Here is a 23,026-nt window from a genome sequence, read left to right as displayed (position 1 = left end):
TGACTGGTAGATAATCTAGACAATTTTGTCAAGTTTTTGGTCTGATGGTTACATAGCAGTGGTGGAGGAGCCACTTTGCCCTAGCATTCGTAACCGATATTTACATCAGGGTAAAAAATTTTATTAGTCATTTTGGTAGCTTAAAATATTAACCTATACTTGTATATTGGGAAAATTCATATATAGCAATTCTCTAATTTACTTTTCTATTTGGGATGACTGCAAGTTGTGTGGTTCAGTAAACGTGCAATCTGTGTCAGATCTGTGACACGTCTATGATCGCGATGACAATCATTCCGCGTATCAGGGTGACCGAGTGATGAGTGTAATACAGGGTAATGCAGCTGTGACCATTGAGTGATTGTTATGGCGACAAATTTGTAATACATGGTTATGTGTTTGATTGTTGTAAGGATGTATGAGAAAGCAGTGAACTGAACCTGTTCTTAAGAAAGAGTCAAACTTTTGTAAGCACAAAAAAGGTAATTCCATCCAGTCTGTAGATTCACGTTAAACACTCCTACTGAGCATTTGGGTTGGGAAATGCAAAAAAGTGACAACTAGACACGAGTGAACTTATAGTAAGTTCACGTAAACCTGAACTTACTGTAAGTTCGCTTTTCTCTAGTGACAACCATTCCAAGAAACATTTTCTAGCACTCATAATAGTTATCACTCCCTTCTCATAGGCCATGAATGAAGTGGGTTAGAGGTGGTTGAATGCGGTGGGGCACCTTGATGGTCCTACCTAAGTTTTGAGTGGGGACAAATTTACCGTACTAGGGAAGCAATTCGCTAGGCTCGATGGTCGTCTTATCAGCTGACTGACTGTGAACTCTGTGCTGATGTGCTCCGGGTGCCTGGAAGAGCTGTATTGAGTCCTGGGATACTGGGAAAAGTTTCCCAGGATTGGATCCAACTTTTCTAGGCACCAGAGTGCAGTGGCACAGAGTTCAATGTCAGCCCGCTGATGAGCAGACCGCCAAGCCTAGCAAAGCACTGTAAATTCGCTCATCCCTAGTTTCGAACTTCAAGACAACCCCTTTAACAAATGGATACCCATCGCGTCCATATTTAAATCCCTACTGGATGGAATTGCTCTTTCTTGTGTGTCCGATGAAGCTGTTGTCCGGTATTTTGGATGCATTTTTTATACAGTTATTTATATTTATATATTTTAATAAAAGTAATTTTATGTACATAGGTTTATATTGTATTTAACACAATGACACAGGCAGCATGATGGCCTCCTGTCCAGAGAGGCTGCAGTATTATTTCACTATATATGAAACTCTGTAAATATATTTATAAAAAAATCTATTTTGTATGATGGAATATATCTGTTTATACCCATATGTATGCAAGTTGTATGTCTCAAGGGCACGGCACTAGCAATAACATCAAGCAAAGCCACTTTCTGCTGATATGTTTAATAAGCGTCCATTGAGCCTTATTCTGAACAGAAAAATATTTGGGAGTCACAAACATGGCTTCTGTTGGGGAGTATGGTGGCTTTAAGTGATTCCAGGGTAGCTTGTTGGCACATTTCATTTCCCCATCAAGCAGCAGCCTACACTGGTGTAAAGGAGAGCCTTTGATTCAGCGATGGACGTGAAGTTGTCGGGTGAATGTTTATCGTCCAGCAGTAGTTATGCCTCAGGGTTGGACCCACAAGTAGTGACCAAAATGGAGGAAAGTGCCCCAATGTGGGTTGATTGTGACCCTGATGATGAACTGATTGCACAGTATATAGGTAGACTGAAGAACACCAAACAAATTCCTAGCAAAACCAATGACATCATGAAGATCAATCTTGGACGCTCCTATTCACAAAGCGGTGATGGACAGGTCATTAACACAACTTTTATCACAATGTGGTCACCAGGACACCCCCTGTAGTGCAAACAACTCTCAGCAGAACAAGGACAGTCAATAGGTCGTCTTCGTCAAGAGGCTAAATATTCCATTCAGCTGTTCCTTGGTTATAAAGGGCTGTTCATGGTTTAAAGGAAATGGCTCCCATGTCTTTTGTCACTCAATTTGTTAAGACTCTAGATAGACCCACCGCAGTATCCTGGAACAGCTGATTAGATTCGTCATTTAGAACAGGCTGGTGCACCCTGTTGGAACAATAATGGCTGCCATACTGGTTTTCACTGAAACTAAGGCCACATGCATCTGGCTATTTGTGCAAGATTCTATGTTCTGTCTCTATAACCACGGAGAACCTGACTGTTGGAGTCATAATATGGTGTGAACAAGCCTAACAAGTGGCTAAATAATAATGATAATTTGAAGGACAAATTGATTATATATATTTACTATTAAATTTCATACAGTAATCGCCGGATACTTTACACACCGATCCACACAATACCAAATCATATCCCAAAAATATCTGGTGGCCTTCCACTCCATCATGATGGTGCCCAGATTATATACCATAACAACAAATCACTGACCAATCTGCCCATGTGAAGAACATCAGAGCACCTGCTGACCATGAAACCAAACCACTGACTGGAGAAGTAAAATTACTAACTTATATAATGCAACAATAACAGAATACAGAAGCACTCTTATAACTCAATGATGTCTGCCTTAAAGTAACCCTGTATACAACCTACTTCATCTCTAGGATATTGTCTGTCTGGTGGTCAACAGCCATTCAGCAGCAAGGTATCTCTTACACCAGCATGGTGACCATTAGGTGTTCTATGACCATTAATATTTGATCTGGCTGGTGCCTGTGACCAGGATACTCATTGACTAGTAGACTGTGCCCACACATAACCAGGATACTCTTCAACTAGCAAACTGTACCAACAGATGACCAGGATACTCTTCGACTAGTAGACTGTACCTACAGATGACTAGGATACTTTTCAACTAGCAGTCTGTACCTACAAATGACCAGGATACTCATTGACTAGTAGGCTGTGCCCATGTCTGAGCAAGATATTCTTCGACTAGCAGACTGTACCTACAGATGACCAGGATACTCTTCAACTAGCAAACTGTACCAACAGATGAGCTGGATACTCCTCAACTAGTAGACTGTATCCACATATGAGCAGGATACTCTTTGACTAGTAGACTGTACCAACAGATGAGCAGGATACTTCTCAACTAGTAGACTGTATCCACAGATGACCAGGATACTCTTTGACTAGTAAACTGTATCCCCAGATGACCAGGATAATCATTGACCAGTGGACTGTGCCCATCAAGAGCCCATAGAATCTCCAATATTCCACATTTCTAACACCCGAAATTCCTGCTTTGGTCTTGCAATTTTTTCTATGTAGGTATAAGATCCATATTCAAGTGTACCATGACTTGCATGCCTGGGAGCCGCCATTACCAGTCCTGCATGATGGAACTCAACCCTGGAATCCACTCCAAAAACAAGAAGTGCTGGAAGGAGTTATTATACAAAAAAAGCCTTATTTTTGTGGTGTGCAAACCATAAAGCCACACATGGCATCGTAGAGTCCGCTCGATCTATGTGCCACATACCACTACAGTAATGAACTTCACAACAAAACTGGTAAAGCATCAAGAGACATCCAACGTGAAATTGTAGCAATACAAAGAGGACGGACAATTGCGCTGGTTTGCAAACAGTTGTTTCTGGGATTTGGGATGGAGAGGGATGATTGGGGGGGTGTCTGTCCAGAAGCTGGGAAAGTCTGTAGGAAATCTCACCAACATCTCAAGTCCAAGATGGCTGCAGACTCCTTGTTAACACTTTGTGCTGTGCAATAGGTGTACGCTTTATAAATAAATCAAGTTGGCCTTGGGTAGACTGGCAACCAAGCCTTCCGCTCCCCAGAGACACTGTGAATGGCCTCTACCCACCATAACACCGGAACGCCTTGGCACTAGGAAATATGAGGCGGGTGGAGAGATTTGCCATCCTCGTGGTTTCTTTTATTCAGCGGTGTCGTGGAGGGAGAGATTGAAAAGTTTGTGGGTTTGTGTGGGAAGGGTCTTTTCTTCATGAATTGTCTCCATATCCAGTGAGAGGGGCCCATTGGCCCTGATTGTCGGGCGAAGATATACATTTATATATTTATATATATCTATACACGTGGAGGGAGGATTTAATCCTCTCCTATATTTCTTTTGCACTCCGCCTGGGGATTTGCTGTGCAGAGTCTTTAAGCGATAGAGTCCCAGTCAAAGTCGTCTTGTATATCTTCACTACTGGGCGGATAACGGAGTACCTGGCGAGTAGGTGGATACATAGGACGTTGAGAATGGCGACCTGCGGGTATAAAAAGGATCAGTTAACGCTTAAAGTAAACCTGTAGCACAACACAACCTCACCATCTAACCTAACCCTCATCATTATAGTGATTCTCATTTCCCCAATTTAGTTATAACTTCAACCAAGCTTCCTGGCTGCCATCTTGCTGACTCCCAATGGACAGTGCCGGGACACGACCATTCGTTTGCACTTTTCAACCAATACTGATCGCCTGTGAACGAACTATATATAACTAGATGTCCTCTTTAATTTTCTGGATGATTGCATGGAACATTATCTGGATCCAGGTAGTGTTACTAAGCATCACCTGGCTGGCTGTATGTTGGGGGGGCCTGGGTTTGGATGGGATATCCAGGGGGTGCAGTGAAAGTGTGACCACAGGATACTGGAGGCTGCTGGTTCTGCCCATAGGAGGTAACTGGAAGTAAAAAAATAATAATAAAGGTTATAGCGACTGTAGATAGTAAGTTCTTTAATACATAAGAAACAAATAGGTACAGTAGAAGTAACATATATGGTGTTATACAAATATCCCGGGAAATCTTCACCCTGCTATAATGGGTCTTATAAGGTCATGTTGTTTTGCTCCATTACTGCTTAAAGGTGGGATGGGGAACTTTTGTCCGTCCCAGCTGTTGCAAAACCACAATTCCCATCATGCCTGGATAGTCAGAGTTGTAGTTTTGCTTCAGTTTGAGAGGGGGGGGGGAGCTAAGGTTCCCCATCCCAGCCTTAAAGGGTATCTGTCAAAATGCGTCTCCCCACAATACGTCACTGAGACGCACCTGATGCTGGATAATCGGGTTGCTGAGGCAACCATCTATTAAAAGGGCCTAAGTGCTTCACCAGCGCAAACACCGCTTGATACTGCTGCTCACTCTTCTGCGGCACCCTGTTCACTGCAGAAATAAAAAGATACAACAATAAACAGTAAATTATGGGAGCGCAGTATACTACAAATAACCACAAATATATAGATGTGTCCGGAGGCGATATCATATACTAATCCACTACCAAGGACTCTCTCAGAGTATCGTTATTCTGTATATCCTTCAATAGAATCAGAAAACACCACTGCCATTAATAGCCACAATTCAAATAGGAACGCTACGGTATATGGCAGGATGGAATGTAAGACCGTATTTCATCACCTGTCTCGCCATCCGGGAGGCTGCCTGCTGTTCCAAAGATGATACTCTTGTGGTTGTGCTGTGGCAGTGTTATTTCTAGGGTCTTTAGGTAAGTATAGCAGTTTAGATCTTCTCCAGACCCTGTGTAAAAGTAAGTCCTTCTCTTTGCTGCAGGCACCACAGGCCCTGGCCGGTGGTGTCTTGCCGCTTCAAGCAGCCAGTGCAGTGAATTATTCTGAGTGTTCTCCAACGCTCTACTGATGTGGATTCCTTACAAAAGTTTGATCATTCGCTGATGAAGAAGACAGGTCTCTGAAACGCGTTGGAGTAAGTTTGGCCTACACTTGTACCAGTAGCGGTGAGACACTGCTGGCCGGGGCTGACTCCTGCCTGCAGCAAGGAGAAGGACTTAATTTTACACAAACTCTTTCAGGGGTTTTAAACTGCTATACTTACCCACGGACCTTGCAAATAACACTGCCACAGCAAAGTATCATCTTCGGAACGGCATGCAGCCTCCGGATGGTGAGACAGGTAATGAAACAGCACGGTTTTACTTTACCCTGCCATATACTGTAGCGTTCCATTGCAGTGGACTAGTATATAATATTGCCTCTGGATACCTCTATATACCTGTCATTATCTGCAGTATACTGCGCTCCCATAATTTACTGTTTATTGTTGCATAGAGTGGGGCTCATGCTCGGACCTCGCTGGGCAGGGGACGTTGCCTCTTCCAGCATCAGCTGTGTCTCCTCGCTGAACTATGGAAAGGCGCACAGTGGTAGATACCCTTAAACGGCCACCAATCTGCTGTTAAGGAGCCTTATTCTCCAGTCTTATGTTACTATGGGTGTCCTATAGTGGGTTCAACGATACCTAATGATAACCTAACCCACAGGTGTCAAACACGCGGCCAAAGCTTTGCATGATGGGAGTTGTAGTTCGTCAGCAGCAGGAGGGCTGCCGGTTTGACACCCCCTAAACTAACCCTTTGTATCGACACTGATATGGAGTTTGTTTATGGAGTTACCCAGCGGCACCTCAGGGACTGGGGGAGTTATGCTCATTTAGCTTTGGGGGGGGCCTAGAAAGGACCCCGGGGCTGTCTGTTTACTTAGCCGCTGTTAGGGCCTCTACAGTGTTATGCTGACAACCACCTGATATAGTTACAGGAGGATGCTGACACATCACAGAAGAGATTGATGGCACTGTCTTTTATAGTAAGATTAACTTTGTTGCCCATAGCAACCAATCACAGCTCCCTTAGCAACCAATCACAGCTCAGCTTTCATTTTACCAGAGCAGTGTGAGACATGAAAGCTGAGCTGTGATTGGTTGCCACGGGCAACAAAGCGAATCGGTTGAATCAGAGTCCGCGCAGGCCTCATAGACAATGGTACACCAGCCGTACACACGCATCCCCCTTTGTTCATTTATGGGTTACAATTTTACTGCTTTCTTGGTGTCCCAGTGGTTGGACCCCCATCATGAGAATAGGGGGGGCACATTAATACCCCTTTAAGGTTCCTTGTTGGTATCCTCTTCATACAGTGGCTTATTACTCTCCCCCCGTTCCTACCTGCCATGGTATGACCTGGCTTTGCTCCCTGGAGTGCACAGGCACTGCTGGTGGTGGGGGGCATACACTGGGCCTGGCAGGACGCTGCTTGTCCGTGTGAGGACCCGGGAGGCACGAGTCCGGTGTGACTTAGCAGATGACTTAAGGAATCACACAAGCTGGCGATGTGATGTTGATCCAGGCTCCAGTTCTTCAGTTCGGCCTGACGTAGACTCTCCATGAGGTCTGGCGAGAAGAGACGTCAAACTACAGAGTGCCCCTTTAAAGCATATATCCACTTTTGGAAATTGTTTTGCATTTTACCTTTATATATAATGTGGATTTTCCATAATCTTTAGTTACATCATATTTTATACTCCAGTCACATCCAGAGCTGCATTTAAAATTCTGCTGGAAGTGTTACTGGAGTATAAGGCAAAATGTATCGACATGATACGCAGGTTTAGAAAGCAAAATAGGTCTTGCGTGCTTTCTCCAGTAGGTGGAGCCACTGGCATCCTTACAACCCCATTCCTAAATATTCCCCCAACTCGCCTGCTTGGTACATGCAGATTTACCTGAAAACTGGGACAGATCCACGGTTGACCAGTCCAGATTGCTGACCATCTTGAAGCTCTCCTTTAAGGAGTCTATGTTGGAGCACCAGTCACTAGGGAGGCCTGGGAGAGTGAGTAAAGACAAGTGATTGTAAGCTCTTCTACCAAGACAGTGGATCTAATAGAAGCAGATCTCACAGATAGAACGTACCCATAGACATCCCGGGGGCAGGGGGTCGAGGCATTGGCTGGGAGGGTAGATAGGACGGCTGCTGGTGCTGGCTTTGATGGTGAGAAGAGGAGGGAGTGTTCATGTTGGGGACGTTGTGGGGGTGCAGCGAGGAAGACTCCCCTGAACTCTGTTGGTACATGCAGCAGCTTGATGATGGCGGTGGCTGTACATCAGTGGGGAGAGGCGAGAGCCCTGGACAGAGAAATGGAGAATCATTAGAAAAATGCATACATTGTTCCACAGACCCAATCTAGCTGGGGATTGTGTAAACCAGAGGTGTGCAACCTTTTTTTCTTACCTCCCCTAGTTGTGGCACTCCTAGCATACAGCAAAAGCAGGGCCTTATTCTGAATTCATGCTGTGCCCCCTACTGGTGAGTCAAGTTAAAGTTGTCCATACACTTCAGCTCTTGGCAAAAAGCTCATTAGAGACCAACTACACACAATTTTTTTTACTTTTTTTTTTTTATATATATAGAAAAGTAGTATCTGAAAGCCATAACTTTTTTTTTTTTTTTTCCATGGAGCTGAGTGAAGGCTTGTTTTTTTTGCCGAAAAAGCTATAATTTTTATCGGTATTATTTTGGAATCCGTATCACTTCATCACATTTGTTCTGTTTTTTAGTTAGGTGGGATGGGAAAAAAAAACTTTTTCAAAATTTTTTTGAGGAAAAAGTTACTGATATTGTTAAAAAAAAACTTTTGACGTTATGCAGACATTTCAGAAATTTAGATTTCTTGAGGTCTCTGGTTCTGAAGCCCCAACTCATCTCCAGTAATGTATGTAGTGAAGCGCACGCCGTTCCAGAGATCGGTGACGGTCTGTGGCTACCGATCAAAACGTATGTTTTTATAAATGACAGTGATGAGCGCTCACAGTCATTGTGTTAGCAGAGCACCTGAGCCCATAACTGTATAGCTTTTGTCTGTCGTGTGACTTGTGTTATTGGGGGGTAATGCTCGGATGATGGTATTTTTCCCCCTGAGAGTTTGTATGTGGGATATTCCTATACATAAAGAATGAATAGTCCAGAGGGCGGAGCACAGGAAGAGTCATCACTTACTTTGCATAATAGATAAGTGTGACCTCTTATTTATCTCCGACCACCAAGGAGCTATAAATTACTTGTGTATTAGACCTAGCACAGACATCTTCTGCCTCCTTTCCTTTCTTTTCTCTGCCTGTGCTGACTATCGGAAACAACTTAGGGTCCTTTTACATGACCCGATCTTCAGCTGTCCGTGACTGCAAACAAACATTGCTACTGGCCGCACTCCCCGATTTACACAGGGAGATGTGCGGCTGGCAAACAATGATTTATAGTGCTTCACATACGATGCAATGTTTTCCCGCTCCTTGGCTGATCACTGTGACTTTTACACGGCCTGATTATCGTTACCAATAATCGGCCTGTGTAAAAGGACCTTTACACCTCAAAGAAATGTCAGTTTTGCTACCAAGTATGGTGTTGGGGGGGCAGGAGGAGGGCTGATCATTTATTGCCCCTGTCACCTAGTCCTTCCCTTAGCAATTCGCCCACTAGGGTCCCTAATGCCTACAGCAAATACAGCGGTGTGCTACCAAACATAGTATATTAACCCCCTCCATATCCTATTCTCCTATTACCTTCCATGTTCCTACAGTACCCCACCTCCATTCTCACCCTGTTTACCCTGCAAAGTACGGTATAGGCTGCGGAAGGAACAGCTGAGGTCCGGGATCTCCGAGAATGAAAATTTGTAGCAGTCGCTGTTGTTGTAAGATGAAGTCCTTGAGTCTGTTGGCATATGAGCTGAGGCAGCCTGCAAGACACACAAGGGGGGCAGTTATTACTGTGACACCAGGTGGGGATATTTATATCATATATAAGAGCAGTATTATAGTAGTTATGTTCTATTGGTTAATTGTGTGCTCCCTGCTGAATACAATGTCTCTTACATGTCCTGTTACCTGGCTGTAGCTGGGGAGAGCTGCATTGTTCTCCATGTGATGACCCTGTGTACTTTCCGTAGGTAAGGACACATCACTGGTTGTACTCAGGGGACTTTTATTGACCTCCAGTTCGGGGGAGTCCTGGGACAGCTGCAGAATAGAAATCATTACATAATATAAGTGAGTGGCTGAGATATTCTGCGTATCACTGACCATAGACACAATGTAAATCATTAACAATGGAACACTCTTCTATCTCTGCTTAGGCTGTACAGGCTGCCATAAATGCCAAGGACATGTGTAGGGTAGAGCCAGGGATGACTCTTCCCATCAGGCGGACATTGCATTATATTATGAAATGATTATATTATGTATGACAAGTGTCCAGATACCTCATCGTCAGGGTGTGGGCGTTTTCGGCGGGGTAGGGATACATCTTCTTTGGGACAGCTGTCAATCATCCAGTACGATCCCTTTAAAATAGATTCTGAAATTTAAATCCACTATTCCACCCAAGGTTTTATATATATATATATATATATATATATATATATATATATATATATATATATATATATATATATGTATATATATATATATATATATATATATATATATATATATATATATATATATAGTCATCATAGCTCACCTTTCCTGGGTCATCTCTAGGACGCGGCACTTTCCTGAAACACTTATTTAGTGACAGGTTATGGCGGATTGAATTCTGCAGAAAAACAAAAGTAATAATGTAAGGAGATAAAGTATATCCATGACTTGTAGCTCAGACATGAATACACTCATATAGTGTTAGAGAGCCCTATACATGTGGTTACCTTCCACCCCACACCGGCATTGCGGTAATATGGGAAGTTGTCACAGATCCAGCGGTAGATCTCGCTCAGGGTCATGCGTCTGGCAGGGGCAGAGTTTATTGCATACTGGATGAGATTGGCATAACTATATGGCGGTTTCCCATCACGATGTGCAGCCGCCTCCTCCTTAGTTAACATGGCGTTAGGGTCGGTGGGAGATCCGGGGCCTTTTCTTCCTCCACTGCCTTGCTGAGACCCCTTCATAGCAGCCTGGATGGTCAGCTGCGGGAGCCAGTCTATAGAGGTCAGGCTGCTGCCCAGGTCTGACGCCATCTTGAGGCTGAGGAAGAGAAGAGCAGGTAAGTGATTCGGAGACTCAAACGTTAAAGGGGTACTCAGTCTTTCTGCTGGTTAACCCCTCTAACTTTGTAAAGTTTTTATGCTACAGTAGCTCCTCTGTGCCACAGGACCAGCCAGACAATTCTTGGCTCTCCATACATATCAGTAATCCTTGGTCGCCCATGAACCTTCCGGTTATCCTTTCTTCGAGCACTTTTGGTAGCTACTAACCAATACATACCGGAAACACCTGTTAAATCCGGCTGCTCTGACCCAACACATGACTATTTGGCCCTTCTCATAAGACCAACTTCAAGAACTGACCATTCACTTGATGCTCATTACATTCCATCCATTGAGAAGCGCCATTGTCACCAGAAAATAATACTGTTCTCTTCACCTGTGAATGGTTTTATGTATTGTCTGATCATGTATATCAGGAGTAGGGAACCTTGGGCGTTGCAAAACTACAACTCCCATCGTGCCCAGACAGCCAAAGCTAAAGCTTTGGCTATCTGGGCATGATGGAAGTTGTAGTTTTTCAACCGCTGGAGAGCCGAGGTTCCCAACCCCCAAACAGCAGAAGTATATGCACCTACTATATACTTGCTTTCTGCCTCTGTAATGGTCTACTCTCTCTTGTAAGACATTAGTAGGTCTTAGAACAATGTCACACAGTATTCACATACATATACAGGTGAGGACAGACTGATGTTGGGTTTGGAGGTTCGCTCACACATGGCACTTACAGTAGGTTCATGTTTGATGGAGCTAAGATCAGGACTCTCTACAGTCAAGTCCTTCCTCCCCAGTCTTGGCAAAGCAACTTATATCCACTGATCCCAACTATGGAAATTAGCCCCAACCATCATCACATGTCCTCCAGCAGCTACAGGGGGTACTCTATACTGTAGTCAAGTGAGAATTGTTCTCCAGACCTCTCCCAAACTACAATCCCACCATCTGAGGACGTCCTTTCTGCCTCTCCATCCAATGATGGTGGCTTTACCCAGATCCAGCAGACTCTTGGCATTGTGCATACAGATCTCAGGCTTGTGTTTAGTCTATGGATCTCCAGTCTGTGAATCTCCTGATGAACAGGTTTAGTGTTAGGACGTTTTACAACCTACAAGCATGATTTCACATGCTGACCACTTCAGGACTCGGCAGTCTAGTAATTCGAGTTTGTGTGGTCACGACTTTTTGCTATTGTTCTCAGATGATTCTGCCATACAATAACAGCCATCAATGGCTATGTCCACCAACACGAGCTTTTTCGTCAGTGCAACTAATAAAAAAAAAAAAAAAAAATCTCAAAGATTATATGCAGAGTTCAATGTTTTCATGGAACAGGCTACAGACAAACCCTACAGCCATAATGCCATCTGTTTTCTACCTCTTATTGACATGTATGTATTACAGCATCAGACTACACTAGGTTTGTTTGTAGTCTGTTACCATGGAAACACAGGTCTGCAGAGAAAGAAAAAAAAATACAACATTATGTAGATTATATACAAAGATGCCTCAGTATATAAAAAAAAATGCCTGTGACGATGGGCATAGCCTTATGGTCTTTTTAGACGGAACGATAATTCGGCCGATCGCACGATTACCGATTTTGAATGAACTATGTGTTTTTTATAACGATCAGCGTTTAGACGGAACGATACATCGTACGGAAAAATCGTTTTGCGATCCCTTAAACCTATCTCACACATAGGGGAAATCGTTGAAAGACTGTTTACACGGAACGATCTGCGAATTTTTTGCGAACGATCAACGGCGATTTGAGAACATGTTGAAAGATCAAAATGAACGATTTCTCGCTCGTAGTTTGATCGTTCGCTGCGTTTACACAAAACGATTATCATTCGATTTTGATCGTTATCATGCAAATTTCGAACGATAATCGTTCCGTGTAAAAGGACCATTAGAGGGTGATATATGAGAGAGAGCATTGATAGTCAGTCTCTTTGTTTATTACCATTCATACTGCTGTTGGTTTACCGTCACCTGCAATCAGTGGTGTTGCTGGAGCCCAATGATTAGACAGGGGGCATATTCTTCTCTATATAGAGCAGTGCTTCTCAGTTCCAGTCCTCAGGCCTCACCAACAGGTGATGTTTTGAGGATTTCCTTAGTATATCACAGGTGATATAATTATACTCAATGCATCAGGTATTATCACAGGTGTCCTTTGTATGGGATATCCTCAAAACATGACCTGTTGGTGAGGTCTGAGGACTGGAATTGAGCAGCACTGATATAGAGTATATATCAGTATATATTGACTATGTGTGATCACATCAGATGAAGTATAATGCATGAATTCTGATAGCTTTATCAAAAACAAGGCCCGGACCCTCTATGGTTCTAAGAAACCCAACTTAGGACTTAAACCTCTATAATGATCCCCAGTGCGCTGAAAACGCTAAATAGCATATTTGCAAAAACGGCGCACCGGAGTGCCATAGTGTCTCCACAAAAGTAAATACCGCTATACGATGCTATGCACAAGTAACACTGTCATACAATATTAGGGCAGGTCACATGGTTCAGGTTAAACATATAACCAAAAATAGTTACAACCAACATGATTTCAGTAACAGCTTCTGATGCCTTCTCCAATATACTGATTTGTAGCTTAGAAATCTGGAAAAGCAGCATAAAAACCCTGTCTATGCGAACTGACAGTTGCTGTATGTAAGGTTAAGCTTATACTACAATCACCTATGGCTGAGAACCCTGCACAGATACCTGGGCTGAACTGGAAACCATAGATGATGAGGTCATGTTATTACTCCTACCACGTGCGTAGTCGATCAGTGAGAGCGTGCCTGCTCTCTTACCTCCCCTCCCTGCAACTTATGAATATGCATTTTGATTAAAGCGACAGAGCTACTGAATGGTGAGTGCCCGTTCTTTTTATCTACTTTGTTGCATCTATTTCTCTTAATGGAGCACCACCTTTAGCACCAGCATATGTCAAGTTTTATTGCATGTACCACGATCCACTCACCCTAGAGCCCAGGTGCAAGAGATACGTCTGGAGTACTCCTCCACTCACACTACCGGAGTGGATAACTACTATAATACTGCTCTTATATACAAGAATATAACTACTATAATACTGCTATATTCAAGAATATAACTACTATAATACTGCTCCTATATACAGGAATATAACTACTATAATACTGCTCCTACTGTATATACAAGAATATAACTACTATAATACTGCTCCTATATACAGGAATATAACTACTATAATACTGCCCCTATATACAAGAATATAACTACTATAATACTGCTCCTATATACAAGAATACAACTACTATAATACTGCCCCTATATACAGGAATATAACTACTATAATACTGCTCCTATATACAAGATTATAACTACTATAATACTGCCTCCTATATACAGGAATATAACTACTATAATACTGCTCCTATACACAAGAATATAGCTACTATAATACTGCTCTTATATACAAGAATATAACTACTATAGTGCTGCTCCTATATACAAGGATATAACTACTTTAATACTGCTATATACAAGGATATAACTACTATAATACTGCTATATACAAGAATATAACTACTATAATACTGCCTTCTATATACAAGAATATAACTACTATAATACTGCTCCTATATACAAGAATATAACTGCTATAATACTGTTCTATATACAAGAATATAACTACTATAATACTGCCTTTTAGGTACAATGGCAATTATTTGAATTATATTATAGATATTTGGGCAGCAAACAGCAGACATCTCTGATAACAGGCGACCTATGATTAATAATTAGAAAATCAACAGTATGAAGCCATTTAGATTTGTTCTATATTGTTATAAAGGTTAACACTCACTATTCCTGGTATACAGCTTCCTATCATCTGTTTAGACATAGCATTACATTACAGCATACCATCTTAAAGCCCTATTCCACGGGTCGTCAGAGGAGCAAACGGGCGCTCTCAGCGCTCGTTTGCTCCTCGTTCCCTGCTCACTGCCGCCGCTATTCAACGCGGCTGCAGCGAGCGGGTGAGTGCGGGAGGGGCGGCGAGGAGCTGCGGGGGGGCTGCCCGGGGGATCGCTGATCGTCCGGGCAGCCCATAGGATACAGCAGCGTCTGCTGCCGATGCTCCTATTCAACGGAGCGACGGCAGCAGATCGCTGCTATATCAGTCGCTTGTTTTTCAACATGTTGAAAAACAAGCGACTGCAACGATCAGCCGACATGAACGATGTCGGCTGATCGTTGCACTTTATTCCACGGGACGATTATCGTTCGTAGCGGCCGATATCGGCCGAATACGGACGATAATCGTTCCGTGGAATAGGGCCTTTAAACAGTATGCAGTAAGCCCCATAGCTCCCTCTATAGGCGGCTTTCTGTAGCCATAACTTTATCATGTAACGTCTATGTCCTGCAGATCTGTATCAAATGGAGCATTATAAAGATAATAAAGACCAGAATATCGGCCCTGACAACAGCCTAATGGTAGACGGTGGAGATTCCCATAAAGCTACAATAACAATGAAAAAAACAGAAGTAAAAAAAATACAAATACACCGCATAACAGTGTATATTAGTAATAATAAAACAGCACAATAAATACAATGTCACGTTCAGTCTATGACTATGTTCACACATTGTATTTTTGGTCATTTTTCGCTGAAGTACCTGAAGCAGAAAATAGCGTCTTTCTCTGCATTTTTTTTGCTTTTGGTCACAATTTTCAATTTTAAAGTTGTTTACAGTTCGAAAAAACTGTTCAAAAGCCAGTGTGTGAACATGGCCGATTCCTGTCAGTCACTGCCAGTCATTACTGCGACACTGTATGTCAGTCTGCCCATTTGTGTGTTGTGACTTTGTATCGGAAAGTCTCTAGGTCTGTCTTTTGTTATACTGTATCTAGGTGTTTGCCTGCCTGTGTGCTATCACAGTGTATAGATGTGTCTGTCTGTGTGATATCATAGTGTATAGATGTGTCTGTCTGTGTGATATCACAGTGTATAGATGTGTCTTTCTGTGTGATATCACAGTGTATAGATGTGTCTGTCTGTGTGATATCACAGTGTATAGATGTGTCTGTCTGTGTGATATCACAGTGTATAGATGTGCCTGCCTGTGTGCTATCACAGTGTATAGATGTGTCTGTGTGATATCACAGTGTATAGATGTGTCTGTCTGTGTGATATCACAGTGTATAGATGTGTCTGTGTGATATCACAGTGTATAGATGTGTCTGTCTGTGTGATATCACAGTGTATAGATGTGCCTGCCTGTGTGCTATCACAGTGTATAGATGTGTCTGTGTGATATCACAGTGTATAGATATGCCTGCCTGTGTGCTATCACAGTGTATAGATGTGTCTGTGTGATATCACAGTGTATAGATGTGTCTGTCTGTGTGCTATCACAGTGTATAGATGTGCCTGCCTGTGTGCTATCACAGTGTATAGATGTGCCTGGCTGTGTGCTATCACAATGTATAGATGTGTCTGTCTGTGTGAAATCACAGTGTATAGATGTGCCTGCCTGTGTGCTATCACAGTGTATAGATGTGTCTGTCTGTGTGATATCACAGTGTATAGATGTGCCTGCCTGTGTGCTATCACAGTGTATAGATGTGTGTCTGTGTGATATCACAGTGTATAGATGTGCCTGCCTGTGTGCTATCACAGTGTATAGATGTGTCTGTCTGTGTGCTATCACAGTGTATAGATGTGTCTGTCTGTGTGCTATCACAGTGTATAGATGTGTCTGTCTGTGTGTTGTCCTGTTGTATCTTGTTGTCTGCCCGCCTGTGTGTTGTCACATTGTATAATTACATCTACCAGTCTGTATGTTGTCACACTGCACTGTATTTAGCAGTCAATGTGTTGTCTTATTGTATCTAAGCATTTGTATGTCTGTGTGTTGTCACACTGTGTCCCGGAGTCTCTGTATAGTCATATAGTATTTAAGTATCTGTCCATCTGTGTGTAGTCCCATTGCATCTAGGTGTATTGTCACATTGTATCTACAGGTATCTTGTCACAATGTATCTATGCATCTATTTGTGTGCTGTCTTGTTGTTTCTAGTCTTCTGTCTGTCTGTGTGTTGTCCTGTTGTATCTAGTCTTCTCTCCGTGTGTTGTTCTGTTGTATTTAGTCTTCTATCTGTGTGTTGTCCTGTTTTATCTAGTCTCTCTGTGTGTTTTCCTGTTGTGTCTAGTCTTCTCCCTGTCTGTGTGTTGTCCTGTTGTGTCTAGTCTTCTTTCTGTCAGTGTGTTGTCCTGTTGTGTCTAGTCTTCTTTCTGTCAGTGTGTTGTCCTTTTGTATCTAGTCTTCTCTCTCTGTCTGCGAGTTGTCCTGGTGTGTCTAGTCTTCTCTCTGTCTGTGTGTTGTCATGTTGTATCTAGTCTTCTGTCTGTCTGTGTGTTGTCCTGTTGTATCTAGTCTTCTGTCTGTCTGTGTGTTGTCCTGTTGTGTCTAGTCTTCTTTCTGTCTGTGTGTTGTCCTTTTGTATCTAGTCCTCTCTCCCTGTCTGTGTGTTGTCCTGGTGTGTTTAGTCTTCTCTCTGTCTGTGTGTTGTCCTGTTGTATCTAGTCTTCTTTCTGTCAGTGTGTTGTCCTTTTGTATCTAGTCCTCTCTCCCTGTCTGTGTGTTGTCCTGGTGTGTTTAGTCTTCTCTCTGTCTGTGTGTTGTCCTGTTGTATCTAGTCTTCTGTCTGTCTGTGTGTTGTCCTGTTGTATCTAGTCGTCTTTCTGTCTGTGTGTTGTCCTTTTGTATCTAGTCTTCTCTCTCTGTGTTGTCCTGGTGTGTCTAGTCTTCTCTCTCTGTGTTGTCCTGGTGTGTCTAGTCTTCTCTCTGTCTGTGTGTTGTCCTGTTGTATCTAGTCTCTCTCTCTCTGTGTTGTCCTGGTGTGTCTAGTCTTCTCTCTGTCTGTGTGTTGTCCTTTTGTATCTAGTCTTCTCTCTCTGTGTTGTCCTGGTGTGTCTAGTCTTCTCTCTGTCTGTGTGTTGTCCTGTTGTATCTAGTCTCTCTCTCTCTGTGTTGTCCTGGTGTGTCTAGTCTTCTCTCTGTCTGTGTGTTGTCCTGTTGTGTCTAGTCTTCTCTCTCTGTGTTGTCCTGGTGTGTCTAGTCTTCTCTCTGTCTGTGTGTTGTCCTGGTGTATCTAGTCTTCTCTCTCTCTCTCTGTTGTCCTGTTGTATCTAGTCTTCTGTCTGTCTGTCTGTCTGTCTGTCTGTCTGTGTGCCTGCTTTCTGGCTTCTGTGTTACAGCCGTAGTTGCCTGCCTCCCTGCACATGATCACACTGATCCCATTCTCCTCTCCTGCTCCCACATTACCAGCACACACTTGCCCACCTGCCCCAGTACACCCAGACCACCTGGCCTCCCGTCTTTCTATTATCTTTTTGCCTACCGCACACAATAAGTCTCTTGCTTGTCACAGCAACCGCCTGCTTTCCTGCCCTTCCTTACCAGCACCATAGCCAGTGCTTGCTTACCTGCCTTTCTATACCAGCTCCTGCTCCACTGCCTCCCCCGCATTACCGTCAGTCACTTGTCTGTCTGTCCAATTAAACCAAGGCCAAATGTTGCCACCATATTAACAACTGTTTGCTTATTCCACAATACTAAGACTTGCTTTCCTCATTAACCCAGACCCAGTAGCCCGTCATCCTGCCTCCCAGCACCTGCTTGCCTACATGTCCCTCTACACATACAGTTACTCCCCTGCCTGCCTGCGTTACATGGTCGCCTGCCTGCCATGCACCTGCTCCCATGCCTACCCCACAATACCAGCACTTTCCGCCTCACCAGGACCTGCCTAGCTGCCCCGCTCTACATGCAGCAACTCCCCTGCAACCGCTTGCCTGCCCTACACCACACTGCCCATGCCACAAGCATCAAATCCATCACAATGCCAGTCTATGCCATCAATGCCCATATGCCTGTCAGCAGTCCTTACGCACCTGCCTTCTCATTGTCTGGCAGTGCCACCCTGTCTGTGCCCGCCATCTCAGTCTGCCAGTGTCTGCCGGTGACAGACTCTATACGTCTGCGTACACTTGTCTGGCCGCCTTTCTACCGTCTGCCCGTATACCCGTCAGTGGCAGACACATCAGATGCCCCCCACCCCCTCTGTCACTCGTCCTTCTACCTGTTTGTGGCTGTAGGAGACATGAGTGCTGTCACTGAGTGCGGCTGTCAGTGCCCACATGTTGACAGAGGCGGGTGTGTGTGTGTTTGGAGCTGTCACTGTGCAGCGTGTACCTGCCCCGCCGTGTTGATATATGGACGTGTGTCTATAATTATCCGCATGTGAACACATCTGTCTGTAGCTGTCACTTCTGTCTCTGCGTCTTCCCCTTGCTCCCTCCTCACCCTGGTTCCCCTCCTGTTGTCTCTGACACTTTGCGCCTCCTCTCTTGGTCTCTTCTTTGGGGGGTCGCCCCCTCTCCTCTGCACAGGCTGGGGAGGGGGGAGAGGCAGATTTCTGATGGAGGGGGTGGGGGATCCAGACAGATAGAGGAGGACTTTCTGCTTCCTGCAGGGTTGGGTTTTCTTCCGGGCCATAAGTCTGAAAAAGGAGGGGAGGGCGAGAGACGGGGGAAGGAGAGGGAGGGCGAGAGACAGGGGAGGAGAGACAGAAGAGAGGGAGGGCGAGAGACAGGGGAGGAGAGACAGAAGAGAGGGAGGGCAAGAGACAGGGAAAAGGGAGGGCAAGAGACAGAGGAGAGGGAGGGCAAGAGACAGGGAAAGGGGAGGGCAAGAGACAGGGGAGGAGAGACAGAAGAGAGGAAGTGCAAGAGACAGGGGAGGAGAGACAGAAGAGAGGGAGGGCAAGAGACAGGGGAGGAGAGACAGAAAAGAGGGAGGGCAAGAGACAGGGAAAGGGGAGGGAGAGAGAGAAGAAGGACAGCGAGATACAGGGAAAGGGGAGGGAGAGAGAGAAGGAGGACAGCGAGATACAGGGAAAGGGGAGGGAGAGAGAGAAGGAGGACAGCGAGAGACAGGGAAAGGGGAGGGAGAGGGACAGGGGAGGAGAGACAGAAGAGAGGGAGGGCAAGAAACAGGGAAAGGGGAGGGAGAGAGAGAGAAGGAGGGCGAGAGACAGGGGAGGAGAGAGAGAAAAGAGAGGGAGGGCAAGAGACAGGGAAAGGGGAGGGCAAGAGGAGAAGGAGGGCAAGAGACAGGGGAGGAGAGAGACGGGAGGGGAGACAGGGGAGGAGAGAGAGGAAGGGCAAGAGACGGGAGGAGAGAGAGAAAAGAGAGGGAGGGCAAGAGACAGGGGAGGAGAGAGAGAAAAGAGAGGGAGGGCAAGAGACAGGGGAGGAGAGAGACGGGAGGGGAGACGGGAGGAGAGAGTAAGTGAGAGGGAGGGCAAGAGACAGGGGAGGAGAGAGAAGGAGGGCAAGAGACAGAGGAGGAGAGAGTAAGTGAGAGGGAGGGCAAGAGACAGGGGAGGAGAGAGGGAGGGAAAAGGGAGGGAGAGAGAGAGCAGAAGGAGGGAAAGAGGGAGGAAAGGGAGGGCAAGAGAAGGGGAAGAGGGAGGGAGAGAGAGGAGAGGGAGATAAGAGGAGAGGGAGGGCAAGAGACAGGGGAGGGAGGGGAGAGAGTAGGAAGAAAGCAGAGTGCACAGCAATGTGATCCCCGCTGCCTCCTGTCCTGGCTGATCACACTGCCATACATGCTTTAAGGGCTCGGCCATAGATATCTGTACAATCCATGGGAACCTCTTTGTAGGAAACAGCGGCAGAAACTGATGTAGCAGAGCTGAATTTGTCACTGAACTTCTGGGATGTATACTGTATACTGGATGTATGGACAGACACTGCGAGCTGAGTTTTCCATCCGAGTTATTGATAAATGGCAGGCAAAAATGATTGCAAGCATTGTAGGGACAGCGAGACTGGCAGACACTTATGTAGCAGAGCTCAATTTGTCACCTAACTAGGATGCATACTTTAGACAGAGACACTGTGAAAAGAGCTGTATGGAGCTGAAATGTAGCAGAGCTGAGTTTGTCATCTGACTCAACTCCTTATCAACATAGTAATGTAGCAGAGCTGAGTTTGTCATCTGACTCCTGACAATATGATATTGTGAACTATTGAAAAACTGCATGCGGATATTAGTGCAAATGTCATCAAAGGATCGGTGAGACTGGTACTATACCTCTAGTCTGATATGTGGCAGAGCTGAGTTTGTCTTCTGACTCAACTCCTTATCAACATACTAATGTAGCAGAACTGAATTTGTCACTGAACTTCTAGGATGCATACTTTGGATAGACCTTGTGAGACACTGAAAAGAGCCCTATGTTTTGAAGTCTGACATGTAGCAGAGCTGAGTTTGTCATCCAAGAATTATTGATAAATTGCATGCAAAATTAGTAAAGAGTTCACAGGAACAGTGGGACTGGCAGATACGGATGTAGCAAGATTGAATCTGTCACTATACTTCTAGTGTGATATGTAGCAGAGCTGAGTTTGTCTCCTGACCCAACTCCTCAACTAGGATGTCTACTTAGGGGAGACGTTGCAAGACACAGTGCAAAAAGAGAGTTATATTGTGGACTGTGATATGTAGCTGAGCTGAGTATGTCATCCGACTCAACTGTGAATTATTGATGATTTATATGCAATAATTGGTCTAAATGTCATAGTAGAAACAGCAAAACTGACAAATACCGATGTGGCAGACCTGAATTTGTCATTAAAGTTGCTGGATTTCATGGATATCATGAGCCTTATGATATAGAGTCTGAGGAGTAGCAGAGCCGAGTATGTCATCTGACTGAATTGATAAACAGCATACAAACAAACAAATTAGTTCAAACATTGTTTTAAGGATAGCAAATCTGGCCTACACGTGCAGTCCCATGTAAATACTGATTATTTGTGTTTTACATTGGACTGTTGGTGCAGTGCATTATATTTGCAGAATTCCATAATCACAGTATATTCCGGGGCTGAATGCACATGGTAAATGGTAAATAGTAAATGCGGTGTGAGGCTAGGTTCACACAGTGTTTAAACAATGGCTGTTGTTTGACACGGCCGTTGGTCGCACTCTAGCGGCTGGAAATAATTGACATGTCAACTTTTTCCGCGGTCGTACAGAACAACAACATTGGTTCAATACAGTGTGTAAAATGCAGTGCATTATTTTAAGGCAAGAGCGGCCGTTCTTTTCATTGCCAACAATGGCCATTCTTGTCTTAAAAAAATAATGTAGTCGTTATGGGTACAAACTTATCACTACTACATATGGAAAGCTCACCTAATACTGAGCTCTGCTATATCTGATGAGTTCACAACTAATCGCGCTGAATGACAAACTCAGCTCTGCTGTATCTGACAACCCTTCAATATAGTGCACTACATAACAGACTTTTTGACAGCTCTGCTACATCACTTTGACAGCTCTGCTACATCACTTTGCTACATCAGTGTTAAATGACAAATGCAGCTCTGCAAAATCTGACAAACTCACCATAAACTGCGCTTCATGACAAACTCAGCTCTTCTATGTTTAAAAAGGTGCCATAAATGTTACTACTGACATCTGTTACTACTTATTGAGAACAGTGTTAAAATTGTCAGATTGTTGAAGCAAAATTTGTTCAATTTCACCCTCAAGTGGCCATTTTGGGAATTACACATCCCATTAACTGAAGTTATTGAACGTCACTGTCGTTATAACATACTGTGACCGGATAACACCCCCATACTGTGACCGGATAACACCCCCATACTGTGACCGGATAACACCCCCATACTGTGACCGGATAACACCCCCCATACTGTGACCGGATAACACCCCCATACTGTGACCGGATAACACCCCCATACTGTGACTGGATAACACCCCCATACTGTGACTGGATAACACCCCCATACTGTGACCGGATAACACGGCCATACTGTGACCGGATATCACCGCCATACTGTGACCGGATAAAACCCCCATACTGTGACCGGATAACACCCCCATACTGTGACCTGATAACACCCCCATACTGTGACCGGATAACACCCCCATACAGTGACCGGATAACACCGCCATACAGTGACAGGATAACTCCGCCATACTGTGAGCGGATATCACCGCCATACTGTGACCGGATAACACCCCCATACTGTGAGTGGATAACACCCCCATACTG

General features: G+C 44.3%; 1 protein-coding gene across 5 annotated transcripts; it reads right to left on the bottom strand.

The window, feature by feature from the left end:
• Window positions 1-2,304: 2,304 nt before the first annotated feature.
• Window positions 2,305-20,173, bottom strand: FOXJ2 (forkhead box J2). Of its 5 annotated transcripts, none has more exons than XM_069979861.1 (12): window positions 19,240-20,173; window positions 10,522-10,840; window positions 10,338-10,412; window positions 10,078-10,158; window positions 9,692-9,835; window positions 9,417-9,555; window positions 7,733-7,945; window positions 7,543-7,644; window positions 6,986-7,210; window positions 5,059-5,172; window positions 4,581-4,691; window positions 2,305-4,270 (listed from the first exon to the last, which is right to left on the bottom strand). In XM_069979861.1, exons 2-12 carry the CDS (start codon window positions 10,831-10,833, stop codon window positions 4,164-4,166), a joined length of 1,623 nt encoding a protein of 540 aa, XP_069835962.1. In that variant the 5' UTR covers window positions 10,834-10,840; window positions 19,240-20,173; the 3' UTR covers window positions 2,305-4,163. The 5 variants fall into 5 exon arrangements, with proteins under 5 accessions (XP_069835962.1, XP_069835963.1, XP_069835964.1 ...); XM_069979862.1 differs by having other exon boundaries at window positions 9,426-9,555; XM_069979863.1 differs by having other exon boundaries at window positions 9,704-9,835; window positions 19,240-20,171.
• Between the last annotated feature and the right edge of the window lie 2,853 nt (window positions 20,174-23,026).

The sequence above is a fragment of the Dendropsophus ebraccatus genome, chromosome 8 (genome assembly GCF_027789765.1).
Source record: "Dendropsophus ebraccatus isolate aDenEbr1 chromosome 8, aDenEbr1.pat, whole genome shotgun sequence".
Classification (NCBI taxonomy): Eukaryota; Metazoa; Chordata; class Amphibia; order Anura; family Hylidae; genus Dendropsophus; species Dendropsophus ebraccatus.
Note: the sequence above shows the minus strand (reverse complement) of the source record. Positions and strands in the feature narration are given on the sequence as shown.